Source organism: Psammomys obesus, unplaced genomic scaffold (genome assembly GCF_907164565.1).
Source record: "Psammomys obesus unplaced genomic scaffold, mPsaObe1.curated_primary_1811, whole genome shotgun sequence".
Lineage (NCBI taxonomy): Eukaryota > Metazoa > Chordata > Mammalia > Rodentia > Muridae > Psammomys > Psammomys obesus.
In genome coordinates, this window is record NW_026585895.1 from 43,116,552 (window position 1) to 43,140,157 (window position 23,606).

Genomic DNA, 23,606 nt, shown 5'->3' on the forward strand with positions numbered 1-23,606 from the left:
AGGAAGGAAGGAAGGAAGGAAGGAAGGAAGGAAGGAAGGAAGGAAGGGAGGGAAAGGAAGGAAGGAGAAAGAAAAGAGAAAGAGAGAAAGGGAGAAAGAAAAGAGAGAAAGGGAGGGAAGGCGAAAAAGGCACATTATGTAGCTTTTAATATTAGCTGAGTTGTAGGGTTAACTGCTGAAAGTGCCCCTGTATGGAAATCATGGTGCAGTAATCCCGGAATGTGGAAGGTAGAGTCATGAGAATATCAGTAGTAGTTCGAGATTATCTTGGGATGTACAATAAATTCCAGGCCAGCCTGAAATACATGAGACTATGTCAGAAAAAAAGAATGCACAAGTGAAGGCTTGCACGCTGACATCTGCGGATACCTGTGAAGCCCAAAGTCATCGTCTACAAAATTGGAATGATCCTTGCCTAGGGGTCATTGTAACAAAACAAGTGTGAGTTAACCAGTGTTTACTTACGAGTTATTCCTGCATCTTTCTCTTTGGCTGAAATATGGGAATAAGATTTTTAACTTCTTTGTTAATAGTTAATGAGCATGTACTATATTATGTCATTAAAGTATTATCTTGTTTACTTTTCCTATGAAGTTATTCTCAACTCTAGCTCTTTCTACTTTGCAGATGGGGAGACTGACAGTTTAACACTTGGCCAAGGTCATACACCTGGTAAGTGGTGGAGCTTTTCTGTGTGCCCCCAAAGCCTTGTTCTTTGTATCTTTAAAACTGAGATGGGAACTTTTCATAGAAGGAAATGCTCCTATCTGAAAATATAAGGCAAAGCAGTTTTTACAAGTGTGTTTACCATTGTAATCCATCTTCAAAATTCTCTTATGCTTTTTTCCCCTTTTGATCCACTACTCAATCCCCCAAACCTAGTAACTCACTTCTTGTTCTAAAATTTTAAATGCATAGCTTCACACAACATTTGCTCTTTTGTGCCTTTTTAGCCCAGTATTTGATAGTAATCTGTGATGTGTTAATAGTTTATTTTCTTTCTTTCTTTCTTTCTTTCTTTCTTTCTTTCTTTCTTTCTTTCTTTCTTTCTTTCTTTCTTTCTTTCCCTCCCTCCCTCCCTCCCTCCCTCCCTCCCTCCCTCCCTCCCTCCCTTCCTTCCTTCCTTCCTTCCTTCCTTCCTTCCTTCCTTCCTTCCTTCCTTCCTTCCTTCTTTAATATTTATTTATTTACTGTGTGAAGGTAGTGCATGTGCCAGGGTGTATATATGGAGGTCAAAGGACAACTTGTGGATATCTGTTTTCTCCTTCCACCTTGTGGATCCCAGGATTTGAACTGAGGTTGTTAGGCTTGCTGTCAAGGGCCTTTACCTACTGAGCGGTCTCACTGCTTCAATAGTCCATTCACTGACAATATCTCAGGTAATAATCTGTTGGCACCTGGCCTGTTTCTACATTTATTACAGATAAGCCAGCTATAAGATTACTTACATAAAGGTTTATATGCATACATATTTATTGATTCTCTAAGGCATGCTAGGAATTGGTGGTTTATATGATAAATATACATTAAACTTCGTGTAGAGTCACTAGTTTTCCAGAAGGTTTTTATATTTTATAGTTCTAGTACCATGTGAATTCCTGTTTCATATGTTTGCAAGTAATTGAAATTGTTAAGGTTTTCATCTTTGTAACACTAGTGAGCACTGTAAAGAGATGGGATATTTTTAATCTACATTTCTCCAAAGGCCAGTCATGTTGGTAACTGTATCATATGTCATCTGTTTAAATGGTTCAAGTCTTGACCATTAAAAACATTGTTTATTGTCTCCTTTTTGTATTGTTGGCATATGTGGTATGAATATTTTCTCCTAGTCTGTGGTTTTTGTTTTCATTTTTAACATGTGTTATGAGGAATACAACTTGGAATTTGTTATGAAGTCTGTTTTTTGGAATCTTTTGGTATTGATTCTTATATCTTCACTAGGAAATCTTAGTCTAAGCAAATTCCATTTTTTTTTCAGAAACTATGATTTTAGGACTACATTCATGACCATAATTTTGACAAGTTTTTTTCCATAGAATCAAAGTTTTTTTTAATATGAAAATTTGTGTCTTCTAATGTTATTTGTAGAAGTCTCAATGAATATTTAGAAGTTTTCCATAAAAACAAAAAACTGAACCTGTGAATTTTTTTTTTTATTCTTTTCTATTAATCTTTCTAAATCTTTTCATAAAAGTCAGTGTCTTGAAACTAGGGGCCACCTTCATTCTTCCTTTCAATATTATTTGGCTTAGCTTTTTTTTTTTTTTTTCTTAAAAAGTCCATATAAAGTTTAGAATCAATTTATTTTAAAAAACAAAAATATAGCTGGGCACAGTGGCACATGCCTGTAATCCCAGCACTCTGGGAGGCAGGCAGATCTCTGTGAGTTCAAGGCCAGCCTGGTCTACAAAGTGAGTCCAGGGCAGCCAAGGCTACATATAGGAAAAGCGAACACATAAAAGAAAAGGAAAAAATTCCAAAAACATCACTGATATTTCTATTGAATTGCACTCTTCCTGTCAGAAGAATTGTCTTTTTTTTTTTTTTTAATTTTTAATTTTTCTTTATATGTATTGGTGTGAAGGTGTCATATTCTCTGGAATTGTAGTTACAGACAGTAGTTGTGAGCTACCATGTGGGTTCTGGGAATTGAACCCAGGTCCTCTGGAAGAGCAGCCAGTGCCCTTAACCACTGGGCCATCTCTACAGCCCTGTCTTTCTTTTTTGTAGTACTAGGTAAACTCAGGCTCTTAGCCCTGTGAGGCAAAGTGTTCCATCACAGGGTTCTGTCCCTGGCTGTCATCTTAATAAGAGCAGTCTTACTAATCCTTGCATTTAATTTGTCTTTCCACTTATTGCACTATCTTTATTTTTCTCATTAATATTTTGAAACAATTAATGTTAATACCTGGTTTTTTAAATTATTCCTATTTTGCTTTTTAATGTTGTTATGAACCAGTCTGGTTTTAAAGTTTATTTTCCAAATTGTTTGTTTCCTAATTGTTATATAGAAATGTGATTGGTTTTGTATATTGAGTTTGTATTTGATTTGTTTATGAGTTCTGCTAGTCACTTAAAAAAATTTATTGGGACTTTTGTGTGCACAACTGTGAATAAAGACAGCCTTATGTTTTCCTTTTCGATGCTTATGGTTTTTATTTTTCTTACTGTACTGGCTAAGGTTTCCAGTGTAATGGTAGATAGAGGTGACAGTGTTACTCTTGTCTTGTTCTTAATCTTAGGTGGAGAGTTCAATTTCCATTACCAAATATGCTGTTAATTTTGTTGACAATTTTCTTTTCGGTTATCATTTTAAATGCTTTTTCCATTGTGTGTGCATGCACATGCATGTAAGTGATACCAGGTTTTTCTGTATAGCTCCTTGTGGCATATAACATCGTGTGTGTGTGTGTGTGTGTGTGTGTGTGTGTGTGTGTGTGTGTGTGTAAGTGGTTCCTGGTTTTCCTGTGTAGCTCCTAATGGCTTACACCATGTAGCTCAGCTCAGCTCAGGCTGGCCCTGAGCTCATAATTGTCCTGCTTCTACCTTTTTAGTTCTGGCATTACTGGCACTAACTACCGTGTTTGGTTCGCTTGTGTGTGTATGCACACGTGCATGCGAAAGTGCGCTCGCGCCCTTGCATACACATGGGCCACTATGTGCATGTAGAGGTCAGCAGCCAGTGTCTGGTGTCAGGCCTCATTGTCTGCCTTGTTTGAGACACGGGCTCTGATATTTTTCCACTGCGTATGTCAGACCAGGTAGCCTGTGCTGCTTTTTGGATCCCCATAGCAGCATCAGGATTATAGACACTTGTGCTACAGTGATTATTTGAATTCAGCTCCTCAAACTATAGGGCAGTTGCTTTTACCCACTAAGCCATCTCTCTAGGGCGTGGCTCTCACTTTATTTTTTAAAATTTGTAATATAAAACAGGTGACATTTGCTCTCAGTACTTTCAAGCATTCAATTCAGTAGTATTGATTACATTCACAACAGTGTATAATGTCATCAATATCTATCTATAGAACTCATTTATATTTAGAGCTGAAATTCAGAATATATTAAGTATCTTGTATTGCCTAGGACCTTGTCAATATATAAATGGAACAGAATGGCCACATATGTAAGGACATTTTCCTGGGCACCCTATTCTTTTACTCTGTATGTTTTTTGTTTGTTTGTTTGTTTGTTTGTTTGTTTTTCCAGTACCACAATGTTTTGATTACTATAGTTTTGTAATAAGTTCTTTCTGTATCTATGAACTTTACCCAATACAGATACCCCTATTAGTGGAATCATATTTGTTCTTTTGTGACTTAGCAAATAATGCCTTCCAAGACTTATTCATATTGCTGTATGTAGTATTAGAATTCACTTTTTAAGGCTGGATAATATATGTATTTACCTTATTTATCTATCTATCTATTTATTTATTTATTTACTTACTTACTTACTTACTTATTTACTTATGTACTTACTTACCAGTTAGTAGGCACTTGGTTTTCTTCAACTTTGAGGTATTGTAAATAATCTTTGCTGTGAACATGGGCGTACAAAAAAAATTTTATTTTAAATTCTTTAGTTTAAATTCTTTTGGGTCTGTATCCAGAAGAGCAATTGGTGAAATGTGGTAATTATGTTTTTTATTTTCAAATAACTGTTTTGTTTTTAGTTTTTTATATATTTATTTTTGAGATTATATTTGCTCCTTCCCTTTCGTTATTCCCCACCAAAACCTCCCATATACCACCTCTTTCTTTCCAATATACCTCCCATATACCACCACTTTCTTTCCAATTCATGTCCTCTTTTTTTTATTAATTGTTGATGTATTTATGGATGTATATATGTTGTATTGTTTGCAATACCAGAGTCACCATTTTGTATTTTTACTAACACGTATAAAATTCCAGTTTCTCTACATCCTTACCACCCTCTGTATTTTCAATTTTTATTTGTGTTTTCCCTAATCTGTAGTGATGTTAGCATCTTTTCATGTGCTGATTGGCCATTTGTTATGTCTTCTTGGGAGAAATTATCACTGTTAACCTGACTAAAAACAATCAGCCATAATTGCATAGCCTAAATTTGTCTGCTACCTTTAAACTTGGAGTTGTACAGAGTCTCAGGATATGGATATGTAAATAAGGTCTTTGCTAGAATGTGACATAAATGGCCTTCTAGTCTGCTTCCCAAATGAGTCCTCAATCCCATTGGAAACCTCGAGCAATTTTTATAATTCACATTTCAGTCTATCAGAAATCTTCACTTTCTGCATTTCTACTAACATTCCTGTTGGGAGCTCCTGCTAGAATCACTGTCTAGTTCATCTCGTCATATTCTTACATGTTGCTCTTGGAAGCCAGTGGTTAGGAGCCACGTGGTTAGTGATTACGTACTTCCTTTCTAACAAATTTTTGTGTTAGTTTAACTTTTTGTTATTTTGGCAACTGAGATAGCTTATTATTACTTCACCGTAGAAGGAAGCAAAGAGCTTTTTCTTCCGTTATCCTCTGTTACTCCATCTGAGCCACAAGTCCACTTCTCTCTCTATAAATCTGTATTTTGTGTGGTTACAAATTACCTAAGTAATTTTTTAGATAGGTTCTGATGAAGATCCCATGTAGTGATTTGTTCTGGAATGGAAGAGATGGGCCATTGAGTGATGTAATATCCATATGCAGTCCACTAGGTGGCGACAGGCCCTAACTGAAGAATGAAGAGGCTGGCCCCTAGAGAACCTCAAAAGAACGTTATTTGAAAAGTAATGCAGCTAGCTTTCAAAATTTGAGCTTTCGACTTTAGCTTGTTGTAAATAACATGTGAATACTAATTAAAAATACACAATCTTTTTTTGTTGTTGTTTTTCTTCTCTTGTCTTTTAGACTTCAATTTTCTGGCTTATTTTTTAGTGGGCTCAGTTGTAGTGGTCAGCTGTAACAGTGTGTATTCCTTTCTTTTATTGAGTTGTATTTTAGCCATGTAAGTGTTATGGCATTTGGGTCTAATTCCCTGAAAATATGCTTGACCAGCTAAGGTTAGCAAGTCATTTTTTTTTACCAAAGAAGCTATAAAGTGATATAAAACCAGCCTGACAAGTGAATAAGGTGTGCTAATGAAAACCACTGAGCTTGAGATAAGATCAACATGAATTGCTTTTGTCTGGGGATGTAGGCAGGCTATGAGCCAGCCATCTTTCTGCTGTGACAGGTCACTTACTTTACTGCTTGTTAAAATTGATGATCTTAGGAGTAGAGTTGTAGAATATATACTTAGCATTTATAAGATCCTGGGTTTATCTGTGGTGGCATGAAGTTTAAAAAGAAATGCATAGCAATCTTGGTGACAACTCTCTTAGCCTGGGGTTATGGTTCTGTTGTGATAGAGAAGAACCAGACCAGGGCTGGTCTTGAGGTAAGGCTGCTACAGGGCTACTTTACCAGATCTTCAGATCTCCCAAGTTGACAAGGTATTGAAACTATTGTCAAGGGTGGCAGAGTACTTGCTAGACAACACTGAACCCTGAGTTAGGTCCCCAGTGTGGGGGTGTCAGGGCTCTGTCAAAACAACAGCAACAGCAGAGAACAAACTAAAGCAACAAACAAACAACCCTCCCCAATCCCAGTGAGACAATGCCAGTAATTTGTGGAAAAGCCCAAGTAAAATGGGAATCTGGAATATGCCAAGCAGGTACATTAGCAGAGTGAAAGGTGTTTCACCCATTATCTTGGATGAGTGAATTCATATCTGACCAATCTTTGAATGAATGGAGAGTAAGCTATGCAGATAGAAGGATACTAAGGAGTGAGCTCTAGAAGTCAGGCTTCAAAACATAAATAAGGGGGAAACCCTAAGACATATGGAACTTCTCACTGAGGAAGAAACAGACTTCACAGATTTTGTTCAGAAAATGTGGTGAAAACAAAAGCTACATTGTCACTAGCTCACATCTTCATCATTTGGTGTAGGGTTTTGTGTAGCCTAGAACGGTCTCAAACTCACCTTCCTCTGCCTCAGCCTCATTACTCATTGTTTTAAATATACAAAGAGACAGTCTGACCTGCATGTAAGAGAGGAAGATGAGTTCATAGAAACTGTCTCTGGTGACCTGACCCCATTGTAGTCACAGACTCCAGCTATTCTAGACATTTCTCTCTCTTGGTGTTTTGAGACAGCCTATGAAGCCTATGCTGGCCTTGAACTTGAGGGTCTCCTGCCTCAGGCTTTTAAAGTTCTGGGATTGTAGGACATACTTCAGCCTTTTAAAGCTGTTCCATTTTATTCTTTCAACAGTTTTTTATACAGTTTTGGCCTGCAGCTTAGATATACTTCAAAGAAAGGAAACCATATTTAAGGAATTAGAAGGAAATATAAAGACATTAACTTAATACAAAGAATTTTAATAGATACTAGAAATAAACTGGTCGATGAACAGCACAATTGAAATGAAAAATAAGCAGGACCACTAGAAGCTTAGAGGTAGAAAAAATAGAAGAAAGAAATGAACTTGGAGATGGATTTCTGTGCATCTTATTTTTAAAAATATAGAACAAAGAGAGAAAAAAATTGACAAATTAACAGAACTTGAGAGATCAAATGTGCCTTTAATTCAGAAAGGGAGGAGTGAGAAAAAGGGCAGAAAATAGAAGGCTAATGGTTTTAGATTTTCTGAATCTGATAATAAACATTCTATAGCTTAATATAAATGAAATAAATATAAGTAAATGTAAAAAATCTGAACATCCAGGACACCTGTTAAAGCCTCAGTGTAATAAGCATATATCAATGCTAGATTTGTAAAACAAGGATAAAAACAAAATCTGAAACGTAGAAAAAAGAAAAAGGATTTATGGTTGTGTTTTAGCTAAGCATAATGGGTGGCTGAAGTCACTGGGATAAAAATGTCCAATGTGTGGAAAGAAAAATTCTAACCAAGATTTATATATCATGAAAAACTATTTTAAAATGAATGCAAAAGATATTCTCGCCTATAAAATGAATTTGTTCTAAAGGATCTTAATTATATACGATAGAAAGGTGCGTAGGATGAAAGGAAGCTGACATCTGTTGGAAACTTAACATAAATCTGTATGTATTTTCAAATACTTTAGTACAAGGTACATTCTATAACTACAGTGAAACTAAATTAGATATCCACAGTGGAAAGAAACCTGTGATGTCCCCAAACATGTGAAGTTAAATAACACAGATGAAGAAATTTCAAAAGCTGGACAGTGGTGGTATACGCTTTTTATCCCAGCACTGCAGAGGCAGGAGAATTTCTGTTAGTTTGAGGCCTCCCTGCTCTACAGAGCTAGCTCTAGGAAAGAAAGAAAGAAACTTAAAAATACTTTTAGCTAAATAGAAATGGAAATACAACATGCCAAAATTCTATGATCTACAACAGAAGCTATGCTTGGAGGAAATTTATAGCTTGCATGACTTTTCTAATTTTCTGTAACATAAAGCACTACAGAAGAAGATAGAAAATGATGAAACCAGGCTGGCGAGATGGCTCAGAGGTTAAGAGCACTGTCTGCTCCTCCAGAGGTCCTGGGTTCAATTCCCAGCAACCACATGGTGGCTCACAACCATCTTTGAGATCTGGTGCCCTCTTCTGGCATACAGGTATACATGAAGACAGAGCACTCATACAAATAAAAACATACATTTTAAAAAAACGAAAGAAAGAAAAAAATTCCTAGAAGATCCGGGTGTGGTGGCTCCTGTCTTTAGTCCCAGAACTGGGCAGAGGTAGATGGGTTTCTGAGTTCAAGGTTAGCGTGTTCTACAGAGAGACAACCAGAGACAACAGTGAGACCCTTCCTAGAAAGAGACAGAGAAAAAGTAATCTGGTTAAGCAATGTGTGTTACTGCCTGGATGCTGTACATTTATTGAGATAGTAGATTAGTGATTATCCATGGCCTGGCGTTAGAGTGGGCATTGATTGGGCATAAGCTAAATGGCTTTTTTAGTAGGATCATAGACATGTTTGTTCTTAAATTTTGGCAATAGTTACATAACTACACAAATAGTATTTTTTAAGTATACAATGTATAAGTTGCATAGTATGTAAATTACACCTAATCTGTGTTTTCAAAAATACCTGTGATTTTTTTTTTTTTTGGGGGGGGGGGAAGGATCTAAAGGATGAAACTTTGATTAAATGGTATTAAGGTTTGTGAATCTCTTAGTAGATTTTGCATTGGAAGCTTATACTTTGAAAGCTTTATCCTGTGTCCTCTCCTTACACAGAATCTACTTGAAATATGTTAAGGATCATTATTTTGGCACGTGGTTCTGAGGGACCCAGAGTTAATGACACATCCCATTTAGGCTGATGTAGAGAAAACTGCCTTCAAACCCTGGGTTATAGCTTACCTCTTTCCAGACATTTTATAATACATATGCTGCTGGCTGGTGAGTGGAGAAATTGTGTCCGTGCTGCTGAAAGAGAATCCATCTAGAATAGCAGTTCTCAACCTGTGGGTCGCAGCTCCACGTTGTAGGTCGAGGGGACCCTACACAGGGCTTGCCTAAGACCATTGGTAAACACAGATGTTTGCATTACAGTTCATGAGAGTAGCAAAATTATAATATGAAGTAGCAACGAAAATAAATTTCTGAGCCAGGTGGTAGTAGCGCACACCTTTAATCTCAGCACTTGGGAGGCGGAGATAGGTGGATCTCTGAGTTCAAGGCTAGCCTGGTCTACAGAGCTAGTTTCAGGACAGCCAGGGCTACACAGAAAACCCTGTCTCAAAAAACAAATAACAACAATAATTTTATGGTTGGGGTCACCACAACATGAGGAAATAAAGGGTCGCAGTATTAGGAAGGCTGAACCACTGCTCTGGAGGCGCCATGTGGGGCCAGGGTACTTTGGTCAGGACTCGGCTTCACTCACAAAGGTAATGACAGATATAGGATGTACCTTTAATTCCTTGTGCTCTAATTTTCTGTTATGTGTATTTATTTGAGTCCCATTTTAGAAAGCACCCTTAAACTCCTATAATTATCTTCTCAGCTGTAACTAGGATTAAACTTTTTCCAGAAGAAATCACATAAGATTTTGGCTGTTAGTAGCCTACTGATAGTCTAACTTTAAGGAAATTATATACCATCTATCAGTATATCAAAAAGAAAGCTCTTAGATATCTTAAAAACAAAAACAAAAAAACAAAAAACCGAGTAATTTCTAGGGAGTCACTGGGTAGTGATGGTACATAGCTATAATCCCAGCTCTCAAACAGCAGAGGCAGTTAAACTGAGTGCCAGCACAGCCAGAGCTAAAGAGAAACCCTGTTTTAAAAAACATACATAAGAAAAAATTTCTAGAGATTCTAAGTATTTCACCTTAGTGGAATCATATGTATATTACCCATAATTTTTATGTGTATGTAATATTAATTCATAATTACCACAGCACATGTGTGGAGGTCAGAGAACAACTTGCAGTAGTTTGTTCTCTTAATTATTTGGGTTATTGTTTGTTCTCTTAATTATCAGGCTTAGTAGCAAGCACTTCACTTGTGAAAGCAAGGGTTTTGATTTTGTCACCAGTTATCAGCTGGTACAATCATCTGAACCTTAACCTACTTCATTCATTAGGGCCTTTATGTTTTGTGAAGACATAAGCACAAGTGTACCTAGTTTTATAAAACTCCAGATACTCTGATGTGTTTTGGAGTGAACTACTCAACAGCAACACCATTGTCTTCTGCACCTTGAAGAGCATTGCGGGGCATACCAGGCAATAGTTGTAAAGTGGACAGCATGAAATGTAGCCAGAGGGGATAGATAGGGAGTCAGTATAACACTAGTACATTTGCTTTGCTTTTGGCAAGCCTTCAGTGTTTGAGAAATTATTGGACTTACTAAAATACACATTGTTAAGGCCTCTCTGTTCTACAGTAATACTGAAAAATTTGCATTTTTAGCAGCAAACTAGATGGTTATAGTATACAGCCGGGCTTCGAAAACACTATTTTTGAACCTCATACTTTCCCTGCTTTTTGTAATTAAAAATCTTTTCTTTTGTCATGTTGTGTCTCATTAGAGTTATATTCTCTATTTTCCATCCTATCCATGAGAAGAGAGTTTGGAAAGTTAACTGACAAGATACTTTTACTCTTTTTCTCTGAGACTTAAGTTGTATGATAATTAATTTATAACTAAGGTTTATATTTTTATTTCATTAGCAGGAAATATTTGGTGGTTCATTTTACATTATAGAACTTGGAGAGTTGATATTATATTTTAATTTTTGTCACCATAAAATGGGTGTATCCCATCTCACTTAATTGTTTTTCTCGTTTTAAGAACATATTTTGCAAAAGTGAGACTAGATGGTCCTTATAGTTTTGGTCAAGAGAGATTTTTTAAAAAATGTATTTGAACAATAAAAACCAAAGTATTTATACTAAGTCATACAGTCATTCAAAAGAATGAAAAAGAATTGATAGGGACTGGAAAGACGGCTTATTTGGTGAGTGCTTGCCATGCAAGCGTGAAGACTTGAATTTGAGTCCGAGTACCCTTGTAAAGGCTGGGTGAGCATGGCTGTGCGGACCTATAATTTTGTTGCTGAAAAAGTGGAGGTAAATGATTACTGGAACTTGGTTGCCTGCTGGTTTGGCAATACCACACATTTGGCAATAAAGTGGAGAGTGATTGAGGAAGACACCTCACACCTGCCTCTGGCTTACACATGTACCAGAATATGTACATGTGCACAAACATAAAAATACAAGAGCTGCAGTTATTAGTACAGTGCTTGCCTGTCATATACACAGTCATGGGTTGAATTCCAGGTTTGGTGGTACACACTTGTAATCCTGAGAGGAAGGTGGGAGGATCAGAAGCTCAAGGGCACTTTTAGCTACCTAGCATAGGATACATAAGACCATCTCAAACAAAAAGAACAGCAACAGCAAATAGTCACAGTGATACTAAATATTGTGTGTTAATCCTACAGTATATAGCTGAATGAAAAGGTAAATTGAAGAGCAATGAGCTCACTTTGTTACCATTGAACTTACCCCAAATTATAGTTTTGTCTCAGTTTTGACACATGTAGATAAGTCTTCAAGGTATAAAATTTTACTTTATGGTCTTTACTGTCTAAGAACTACCATCAAATGGATATTCTTATGTGGTTTTTCACAGAGAGAACACATTTGAGATGAGGATAAATTTTAAATTTTATTTCATATACTTGAATTTTAAAATAATAAGGATGCATTTCTTATTTAAAAATTACAAAAGCATTGTTTTTAAATGTTATGATGTCAAGGCATATTCTTCATTTTGCCTGTGATATAATTTCCTTAAACTTAGTATATTTGAGAAGAAAATGAAAAATACTAGGGATTATAGCACTTCCTGTAATTATTATTATAAATATTATAGAGCTTCCTATAGAAGCAAAGAAACTAAGCAGGCTTTAGATAAAAGATTGGACTCCCACCTGGTGACTATCTGGGAATGCTTTTTTTTCCTTGGTTTTTTTTTTTTTGGTCCGCAGTTTGCATTCATCGATCAGTGAGTTGGTTGACATTCAAACCCACCGACAGCAATGAATGTTGAATGCAGCCATCAGTGTTTCCATTTGGTGAAATTGTCTTGGTCTTCCTCATCTTCTAGGTCTTCTTTCCACAATGGTTCTTTGAAGTCTGTTGTGTGTTAGTAACCAGCCATCTGTAGGTTGAGGACTCATAAGTAACCTTGACTATACAGTAAGAACTTGTTGAAGACAGAAAGTCATGAGGAAGAAGACACTGTCTGAGAACCTCACAGGTAGCTCTTATCACACAGGCTGGAACTTGGGTGTTGATATCTGCAAAGCAGAGCTCAAAAACATTGCTTCATCTTTTGTTTCAAACTGAGAAGTATAAGTGCCTTTTTCAAGGTAAAGCAGTATAGAGTATGTTTGTAGTTAAGTAATAGTTTCTGTAGTAAGCATTTTCTGTGAGCTAGAAATACTTCAAAGTATCCTCATAGTTTCTCATTAATTCAAAGCTCTATGAGAAATAGTCTCTCTCATCTCCCATTCTGCACTTGAGAAAACACTCTGGCATACTTACGGTCACAGAGCTAGAGATGACTCAAAATTCGTTCTGTATTGCTTGAAATTAGAAATATTATTTAAAGTACATAGAGATGAAAATCAGCAGTAACTGGTGCTCTCATGGGGCTGTCAAATCCTAACCACAGTAACTGAAATTGGAGGTATAACATGATAAGTTGTATAGACATTAAGAGTTTTGTGCTGTTTTTGCTGGTTGAATCCTCTCCTTGATCCTAAGGCAAAATTTGGAAAGGGTATAAAGAAACGAGAATAAATAAACTAGATTTCATTTCTGTCCTAAATAGATATTTTTAGTACATCCTGTTTCTCACTAGAATGACACATTTCTAGAAGACATTTGAGTGCATTTGGTACTATGTTGGCACTCCACATAAATTACTCAAAGCAAACATTTATTTATCAAAATATTACAAAAAAAAAGAGAAACAATGGACAATGTAAATACATTGAAGCTTTAAAAAAAAGTTGCTGATTCCCCTGAGAACAGGCCCTTGTGATGTCATATGGTGTGATAATACAGCCTATTCCTTTACTTCGGGAAATTTGTTGTCTGTAAGAATCCCAAGGTACAGTCAACGGTCGGTGGTTTTTTTTTGTTTGAATCCCAAACTCACCGACAGCGTTGAATGTTCCATGGAGTCCTCTTAAAGTTGGCTTGATCGCCCATCTTTGGCCTGTTCTCGTGTTCTAAGGACCACTGCAGTTGGCTCTGTCACATTCTTTCCAAGGTTTCAAGTTGAGAGTGCTTAAACTGTAAAGTTAGTTTGCATACAGCAAAGAGATAATGAGCTGCAGGATTGTGAGGTTTCAGTTTATATTGCTGACTCAAATGGACATCTGTGGAAATGTTTTCCAATGGTGTTATCATTCTGGAAACATCAATTTATCAATTTATAGTAATATTTAAATTATTAAGGTACAAGAAAAAGAAAGATGGTAGCATGTGTTGGGGACTGCCGTGTAGTAGGATTTATATATTTAATTCCAATGAGAATGCAAACAGTGACTTACCTAGAGTTACAAAGCCAGAACTTGAACACCAGACTTCATGGTTCCAATACTCATTGGTTATACTGCTTCCTTTTTTTTTTTTTTTAACCTATCACAGAACTTATTTGTAACTCAGGGTAGAACCTTCACTGCAGAGCTACATCAAACATGTTCTTGTTTGCCTGAATTAGCAGAAAATAGGTTTAAAGGCATGTTCCAGAGGAAACGATGAAAAATAAAACTACCTAGCTGAGAGTCATGGGCCACTAAATTACCACAGAAGTGTTAGTGATATTTCATGAATTATTTCCATATTGAAAAAGCAAAAAGTTTGAATACTTGATTACAGAAGCGTGGGGCTGTAGAAAAGGCTCAGCAGCCAAGAATGTGTATCATTCTTGCAGAGAATCTACCTTTGATTCTCAGCACCAACTTTATCTGTAACTACCAACGCCTGCTGCAGCGATCTGTTACCTCAAGCATTCATGGGCACTTGCAGTCACATGCAAGTACCCAAACAAATACACATAATTAATAAAAAAAAATCTTAAAAAGAATATAGAGTAACTAAAATGCCAGGTATATCTGATCTTTGTTTTGGTTCCTTTTTTGTTTTTGTTTTTTAAAGACAGGGTTTCAACATGTAATCCTGATTGTCCTGGAACTCACTCTGCAGACCAGGCTGGCCTAGAAATCACAGAGATCTCTGCCTCTCAAGTGCTGGGATTGAAAGCATGTGCCACCACTGCCTGGCTTGGGTGATTATTTTTATTACTATTTGACTCACTTTTTTTTCCCCTTCCTCCCTCTCTCCTCCTTTTTTCCTTTCCTTTCCTTTTTTTTTTTCTTTTTTTCTTTTCACATAGTCTTACTTACTATGTAGCCCTGGTTTATCTGGGATTCACTTTGTAGAGCAGGCTGGCTTTAAACTCAAAGGTCTATGTGCTTCTGCCTCCTGAGTGTTGGGATGGTTCTTAAATATATTTATGAAATTTATTATTTTTATGTGTATAGCTGTTTGCCTATGGCTGGTAACCCTGAAGGCCAGAAGAATGTGTCAAATCCCCTAGGACTGGAGTTGTCCTAGGACTTGCAATTAGATGGTTGTAAGCCACCATGTGGGTACTTGAAATGAAACCTGAGTCCTCTGGAAAAGCAGCCAGTGCTCTTAACCACTGAGCCGTCTCTCTAGCCCCTTGAATTTAAATACTGATGGCTGACTGTTATTTTCAGATTTACTTTTTTTTTTTTAGTAGCCAAATGGCATTTCTTGAGAGGAAAAAAAAAGTTGACCAGTAAGAATTTGGTTCAAATGAAAAATTTGAACAAATTGTTTACATTATACATCATTTTATTTCATCCTCCATCAAAACTTTTCACTTGGAGTCTTTGCTGAGTTCCCATTGCTGTAGTATGTAAACACAAAGAAATGAAAGTATCTTACTGTGTAGTTTTTTTTAAAATTCTGGCTTAGATTTGTTTAAAATGGACTTTGCCTTTGTCTCATAAGAAATGTCAAGCTTTATATTATTTGAAGAGATAATAATAGTGATTCCTTCCTTTTTTAAAATAATTTATTTAATTTTTATTTTATGTGCATTAGGGTGAAGGTGTCAGATCCCTTGGAAGTGGTGTTACAGACAGTTGTGAGCTGCCATATGGGTGCTGGGAATTGAACCCAGGTCCTTTGCAAGGGCAGACAGCTCTTAACCACTTAGCCATCTCTCCAGCCCCAATAATAGTGATTTCTGCTGTATCCAATTATAAAAAATAAAACCCACTGTTCTTCAGTACACGGCATTCCAAGACTCCCTTTTCATATCTATGAAAGAAGAATGTTTTGGAATTCCTGTTGCATTTGAGATATTTTCACCTCTTCTTTTCCTCTTCAAGACAGGGTTTCTTTGTGTGCCCTGGCTGTCCTGGACTCACTCTGTAGACCAGGCTGGCCTGGTGTTTAGAGAGCCACCTGCCTCGCTCCCGAGTGCTGGGATGAAAGGGGGCGTGTGCCACCATGACCATCTACTTTTTATCTCTTAAAAGTCTTGATCGTCCAATTCCTCCAGTCTGCTTTAAGCCTTTATTTTAGTTTCATCATTCACATTTTAGACACACATTGGTTATTTTTTCTTCTTTATTATTGCTAAAAATTTTTTTGAACAGTGAATGATCATGCCACATATGTGCAGGTGCCCATGGAGTTGTCTCCCCCTCGCCCACTCCTAAAAAAAGAATGCTATTGCATGCCTAGGAACTCTAGGTAGGAATGTCTCTAGTTACTTCCCAAGTATTAGAGCATTGCTCTAAGCATTGCTAGAAACATTTGGGCACATTCACATGAGGAAAAATGTTAAAATGTTTGTTTTGAAAATGATAGCAGTAGCCAAGTGGTGGTGGCATGCAATTTTAATCCCAGCTCTCAGGAGGCAGAGGCAGGTGGATCTTTAAAAAAGATAGCAGCATATCAGCACGGGCACCCTGAAAGGCCAAACTGCTAGTTACTGCCTCATGCTTTTATTGACTAAAACTTCGAACTCTAGGGACCATCTGTTTTTTTATACAGCCCCTGACATCATGAGCCCAGTATCATCTAGGTGAGATATACAGCAGATGCTGGGCGAAAGATAAGAACCACAGTGTTAATTTTGCCTTGAAGTGCTAGGAATGCTGTGTCTAAACAGATCATATCTCTTCTGGGTTTTAAACACTTAGTTGGATTTTCACTAGACAAAGAAGGAAAGGTACTCCAGTAGAGGAGAAAGACATTGACAGGACATTCTAGAAAAGAAGTATACAGACTCTGATGAGAGTAACCTCCTAAAGTGTCAGTTATCATCTGTTTAAAATGTGTGGCAAATAGCATTTACTGCATATACAGCTTTTGTTAGGTAAAGTATATGCGAAAATGTATGTGTAATTGCTGTGTTCTCTCCAGTTGCTACTCTTGGCTTATGCAAAAATAGAACAGAAGTATATTATCATAATAGGCTTTTCCAAATTGGATGAATTTTTTTGTCTTTCCTTTAATGACTGTAGTTTAAATTTTTTCATGTTACATGTTTGCATAAGCAGTATTATATAAAGAGCACAGATTTTGGAACTCTCATTTTGTAAAGTTAGGAAAATTATGTATCATCTCTTTTTGTTTGTGTCTCTATAAACTAGATTTAATGATTATATGTACTTTATAGGATGATTGTGAGAACTAAAATGGCAAATGTTAAAACCTCATAATTTCTATTTATAACTGCCAGTATCTCTATGCTATTTCAAAAATGATTTACATTATTAAGATCAAGTATAACCATTCTTTACATGTTATTAAATAAAATTGAGGGCACTAGAGAGATGGCTCAGAGGTTAAGTGCACTAACTGCTCTTCCAGAGGACCGGGGTTCAAAACCAGCACTCACATGGCAGTTCACAATTGTCTGTAATTACTGTTCGAAGGAACCTGACACCCTCATACATATATACATGCAGGCAAAACACCAATGTACATAAAATAAAAATAAAAAGTAAAAGCGAATATTTTGACTAGGATTTCTTTTATTCTAATATATTAACATAAAATATTTATGTTCATTTATCTTCATTCAGAATAGCCTTGCATTGTGTATGGGGTTGTGTGTGTTTCTCTGTGTGTCTGTGTTACTTTCCTTTCTTTTCTTTACCTCTCTTTCTTTCTTTCCTTTCCTTTCTTTCTTACTTTTTATTAAGACATAGTCTCTCAGCGTAGTTCTATTGCCTGGAACTTGTTATGTAGACCAGGCTGGCTTCAAACTCAAAAATGCTGGGATTACAGGAACGTACTCAGGATGTACATATGTTTTAAACACATTTTAAATTAATACTTTACCACTTTATTTTCCCATACATTTCATTTTCCTTAATTTGTAAAATGAAAATATAAGTACCAACCTCATTTATTGTGAATATTAAGTTTGGTCACATGATTGAAAACCCACTACAAAGGAATGGAATATCTCTAAATATTTCACATAAAACCCAGAATTTTGAAAGCAAATTGAGTTATAAAGTTTAAAAACTCATCCATCACTTTGCTGGGTAGTTCGATAATAAAATTCTGTTGCTGCCTGGTCTTCATCTGGTAGGAGTGGCTTGGGTACAGTTGCTGTCAGCCAGACTTACCTTCTCTATAGTATAGTATTGGAGAGTAATGGTTCTTGGAAAAGGAGCTATTTAGACTTCACCAAGTTTTGTACTGATTACAGACACCAGTTTTTAGTAACTTTGCTTATATAATTACAGCTTCTAAAAGAAATTGCCAAATGAAGAATTACACAAATATTGAATGAATTTAACCTTTGGAAGTGATCCCGTGCCTTGATTCTGATTCTAGTTTTAATTTGGGCTGAATGAATATGTTACTTTCTGAATGCAATGTTCAGAAAGAAGTCTGCTGAATGTATAGTGTCTGCTTCAAGTATTGGGAAGGAGGAAAACAGAGCCTCCTAAGCTTATGGCTTCATGGGCTAGCAAGATAACTCCATTGGCAAGAGTCCCTGCTGCCAAGCCTGATGTCTGGAGTTGAATCCCTGAAACTCACATAGTAGAAAGAGCCAATTCCTGCAAGTTGGCTTCTGATCTCTGCACTCATTCCATGGAATACATGCCATTCTCCCCATGTACTAATGCGTGTGTGGTGTGCGAACATGGGCACACACATGCACACACACACCAAATTAAGAAAAAAAGATTGTGGCTATTTTGCCAAAGCAAGGGTAGGTAGGAATTGGGGTTTTTAATTTTTTGTTTTTAAGACAAGATTTCTCTGTGAAACAGAGCCCTGCCTATCCTAGACTTGCTTTGTAGACCAACCTGGCATCGAACCCGCAGAGATCCACCCGCCTTCCCAATTGCTGGGATTAAAGGCTTTCACCTCCACCACTTGGCTGAGTAATTAGAGCACGTACTGCTTTTGCAGAGAGCCTGAATTGTATTCCCAGCACTCATACTGGGTGGCTGACTCCCACTCCAGGGTACTCCAACACCTGTAGTGTTGGCAGCCATGGCACCCACATGCATATAATCCCCTAAAAAATACAAAAGTAAAAATAATATATTTTTCATAAACTCGATAGTTTGGAGCATTTTGTTATTTCACACAATAGTAAGAGGAAGTAATTAAATTAGGCCACCAAGATGGCAGATTAACCCAGTGTTCAAGGAAATTTCTGTTCAAATGGGACACGTACTTCAGTATTTGTTGAAATACTCTTAAGGACCACCTGACTTTTCTATCCTATAGCTAGCGTGTTTGTGATGCTTTAAATTTTTCAAACTTATAGTAATCAGGTCTTTTACTTTCCTTTGTTAAATTAATTCCTGGCTCTGAGTAACTATCAGGGATAGTTGAATTAAACTGATTACATGAATTAAGAATATAAAACCATAGGGCTGGAGCAGTGGCTCAGTGCTTAAGAGCACTGGCTGCTGTACAGAGGACCCAGTTTACTTCTAGCACCCACATTATGGTTCACAATTACCATCTATAACTCTAGAGAATCCGGTGCTTTCTTCTATCTTCCTCACTCATCTAACACACATGAGGTACACAAACATATTCAGGCAAAATATTCATACCCATGAAATATTTTTAAAAAATAAAGTAAAAAATTGTGTAAAAAAAAAAAAAGAGAGAGACAGAGAGAGATAAAAGCTATAAGAGATAGGAATCAAATTCATCAGTAGCTGGTACTCATGGCAATTAAATAATGAGCTGGTGAGATTCTTGAGTTTGACAGTTTATGAAAAGTCCTTTAAAGCCACCAGATGTGTCTTTGCAGCAGCCTATTAATGAAAAATAACAGTAACCTCTTTCACAATAATGTTGATAAGAGTTCTTCCTCCATTTAACTCAGTTTATTGGATTAAATTTAACCATATGGTATTTTATACTGTTGAACCTATTTCAAAGCTTTTTGTTTGTTTCAAGTAGATTACAACTCTGCTTTAGGGTTTAAACTATTAGTAAATTGTTATTTTTATAACTATTTTTAGTTATCTATAACATTTATGGAGATACTTTATGTTGTTTTGCTTGGCTATTTCCAGCAAATAGTTGAATCTTTATAGCATATTTTAAAAGTGTGCTTTCTCTAGAGCAGCTATGTTGAAATCTGCTTCAAATTTCTGTAGTGAAATAACACTACACTAGATTAAAGTTATTAATACTTGACATACTCATCTCTCCATTGATAAACTAAAACTGGAAAATATTGATGGCTGACTGGGCATGTTAATCCTAAGAGGGAAAAAGTTGGGGAAAATTAGGTTTTAATGCCCCGTTTCATAACTTAATGTGTGTGTGCCTTGTTTTTGTTTTCTTTCTTTCTTTCTTTCTTTCTTTCTTTCTTTCTTTCTTTCTTTCTTTCTTTCTTTCTTTCTCTTCTCTTCTCTTCTCTTTTCTTTTCTTTCTTTTCTCTCTTTTTTTTTCTTTTTTGGCTTTTCAAGACAGGGTTTCTTTTTCTGGCTATCCTGGAACTCACTCTGTATAATAGATAACCGTTGGCTGGCCTCAAACTCACAGATTCACCTGCCTCTGCTTCTTTAGTACTGGAGCTAAAAATGTGCACCATGACTGCCTGGCTTTAATCTGATTCTTAACTTCACAAGTAAGGAAACAGACAGAAGAGAAATGAAGATCCCAAGTCATACAGGAGGGTCAGAGTTAAATTCCTTGACTATGTATATGTGGGTTTACTTATTAAACACTGCCTTTCCATCTTGTAAAGCATACTTTTTGCAGAAGCTTCATAAGGCCCTAATGACTATCTGTAAAGTACATAGCTTTCAAGTCAGTCTTTCTAACAGGTCAAATAATCTTAGTCTTAGAGATGCACACAGACTAGAGCCAATGGACTGTTGACTTGGATTTGGTATGCTTTTCTGAAACATTTGACTAAGTACTTATGAATGGTATTGGCTTAAAAACTCTGCATGGTATGAAGTAAAAGGTAGCTGTTAAGTGATCAAAATGCTTTGACCATCTTTGGGGCTCTGATATTTACCAGTTACTGTTACACTTTAACTGCTTTTCTCTAATCAAAGGTGACTGATTACCACTAGATAAATCCTTGCAGAATTTCTGGCTGCTCTTGCGAGAAATTTATTTTAATTGCTAGTAAGAAGATAGGGATGATTTTAATAAAGTTCAAGAACCTTCAACTCCACTCAGCTTGGGCTCTTGGCCAAGTGTCCATCTTCGGGAAAGATTTGGTGTCAGCTGCTGCCTTGTGACTTGAAGGTATTTCAGAAAAACAAAAGGCATTATGGAAGCCTTTCCTGTGTTGCCAGATGAAGTGGCACTAGGAATCAAGGCCTGACATGTGTCATCAGCCTGGATAAAGTGAAGTTTAGACACTAATGAAGGTTCTTGTCAAGGCTTAGTATGATAAAGTTGGGAAGACCCAGGTTGATGATTAATTTGCGTGGAAGAGGAATTAAAGTTTAGAGAAATCTGCCAAGAGTCTCCTTATTCCTGACTGTATGTCAATGATGTATGTATCCTTTACCCTGGACTCTTGTCAGAACTCTTTAGTGGCTGATGGTGTCACTGCTGGATATAAGGGAGTGAGGCAGTGTGGTTATATCTAGCCCATTTGTATTTTTTGTGTTCTATAGAAAACTAAATTTGTATGACTATATTTTAGGTCACTGATCTATTTATATGTTATATAAAGTGATTTTTCTTTCCTTTTTTTTTTTTTTTTTGTTTCTGTTTTTGTTTTTGTTTTTTGAAACAGGGTTTCTCTGTGTAACAGAGTCCTGGCTGTCCTGAACTTTCTTTTCTTGTAGACCAGGCTGGCCTTGAACTCTCAGAGATCCACCTGCCTCTGCCTCCTGAGTGCTGGGACTAAAGGCATGCACCACTATGCCCTGCTTTACATAAAGCAATTTTAACTTTGTGATATTTTGGCACAAGTTTTTCATATATAAAATGGAAATTTATAATTTTATTTATCACTGAGTTTTTCTGTGAGTTAAATGAGAATAACAAATTTCTGGCGTATAATATCCAAGTTTCAGTTTCAAATAGTATTATAATAATTTGGCTAAATTTGCAGTGTATGTACTGGTAAGACCTTCTAAACCATTGTCTTAGTAGAAAATTACTGTGTAGAAAAACATACAATTGAAGCCAGGGGGCCCAGTCTTAATTATGCCACATGTTACTCAGTTTCCATATAAAGAAATACGTTATACCAGTAGGACACAAAATCAGAGGCTGGGGAAGCATTTGTCTTCAGAGCAGTTGTCTTTCAGTTTGAAATGGAAATGAAAATTGATAAATTTAAAAATATTTTGTTTAGAGTTCCTCTGTGGTAGGCTCCTGTCCTATTCCCTATTTTCTCCCTCTTCTGATGTCCATCCTCTTTGCCTTTCTGAATGAGGATTGAGCATCTTAGCCAGAGTCGTCCTTCTTGATTAGCTTCTATAGGTATACAGATTTTAGTATGTTTATCCTATATTATAGGTCTAATATCCACTTTTAAGTGAGTGTATACCATGTGTGTCTTTCTGCTCCTGGGATACCTCACTCAGGATGATCTTTTTCAGTTCCTACCATTTGCCTGCAAAATTCATGATTTCCTTGTTTTTAATTGCTGAGTATTATTCCATTGTGTAAATGTACCACAATTTCTGTATCCATTCCTCAACTGAGGGACATCTGGGTTGTTTCCAGCTTCTGGCTATTACAAATAAAGCTGCTACCTTTGCAAGGTATCAAAGTAGATGCTGAGACCTATAGCCAAACTTTGGACAGAGTGCAGGCAATCTTATGAAAGAAATGGGAAATAGTAAGACCTGGAGCGGACAGGAGCTCCACAAGGAGAGCAACAGAACCAAAAAAATCTGGGCCCAGGAGTCTTTTCTGAGACTGATACCCCAAACAAGGACCATTCATGGAGCTAACCTAGAATCCCTGCACAGATGTAGCCCAAGGCAGTTCAGTGTCTATGTGGGTTCCATAGTAATGAGAACAGGGGCTGTCTCTGACATGAACTGATTGGCCTCCTCTTTGATCACCTTCCCCCTCAGGAGGGAGCAGCCTTATCAGGCCACAGAGGAAGACAATGCAGGCATTCCTGATGAGACCTGATAGACTGGGATCAGAAGAAAGGGGAGGAAGACCTGTATCAGTAGAGGATGGGTATGGATGGGGGAGAGGGAAGAAGGGTAGGGTTGGGAGGGGAGAAGGGAAGAAACAAAAATAAAGTAAAAAAAAAAAAAAATCTATAATAAAAATATTTTGTTTAGACAAATTTTAAAGTTTTAACACTGTATCTCAGTGATAGATTATTTACAAAGTGATTATTTACAAAGGAAATCCCCACTGATTTCCTGGGGATAATGTTAAGAAATAAGTAAAATTTACAATGTAGCAAATCTATCACACAGTTAACATCAGTACCCTTTTCTTACCTGTGAAGAGAAGTGAGCACAGAACCTTGTGTACATGTGAGGGAAGGGCTGTGCTACTCAGCTGTGCAC

At 36.7% G+C, this 23,606-nt stretch overlaps 1 protein-coding gene across 2 annotated transcripts in view; it reads left to right on the plus strand.

Moving 5' to 3' along the window:
* Window positions 1-23,606, plus strand: part of Nr6a1 (nuclear receptor subfamily 6 group A member 1) — a 177,840-nt gene that overhangs the window by 46,328 nt on the left and 107,906 nt on the right. For both annotated transcript variants that reach the window (XM_055600251.1, XM_055600252.1), the window contains exon 3: window positions 628-672. In XM_055600251.1, the coding sequence (XP_055456226.1) occupies window positions 628-672 (45 nt within the window). The remainder of the gene's footprint in view (window positions 1-627; window positions 673-23,606) is intronic.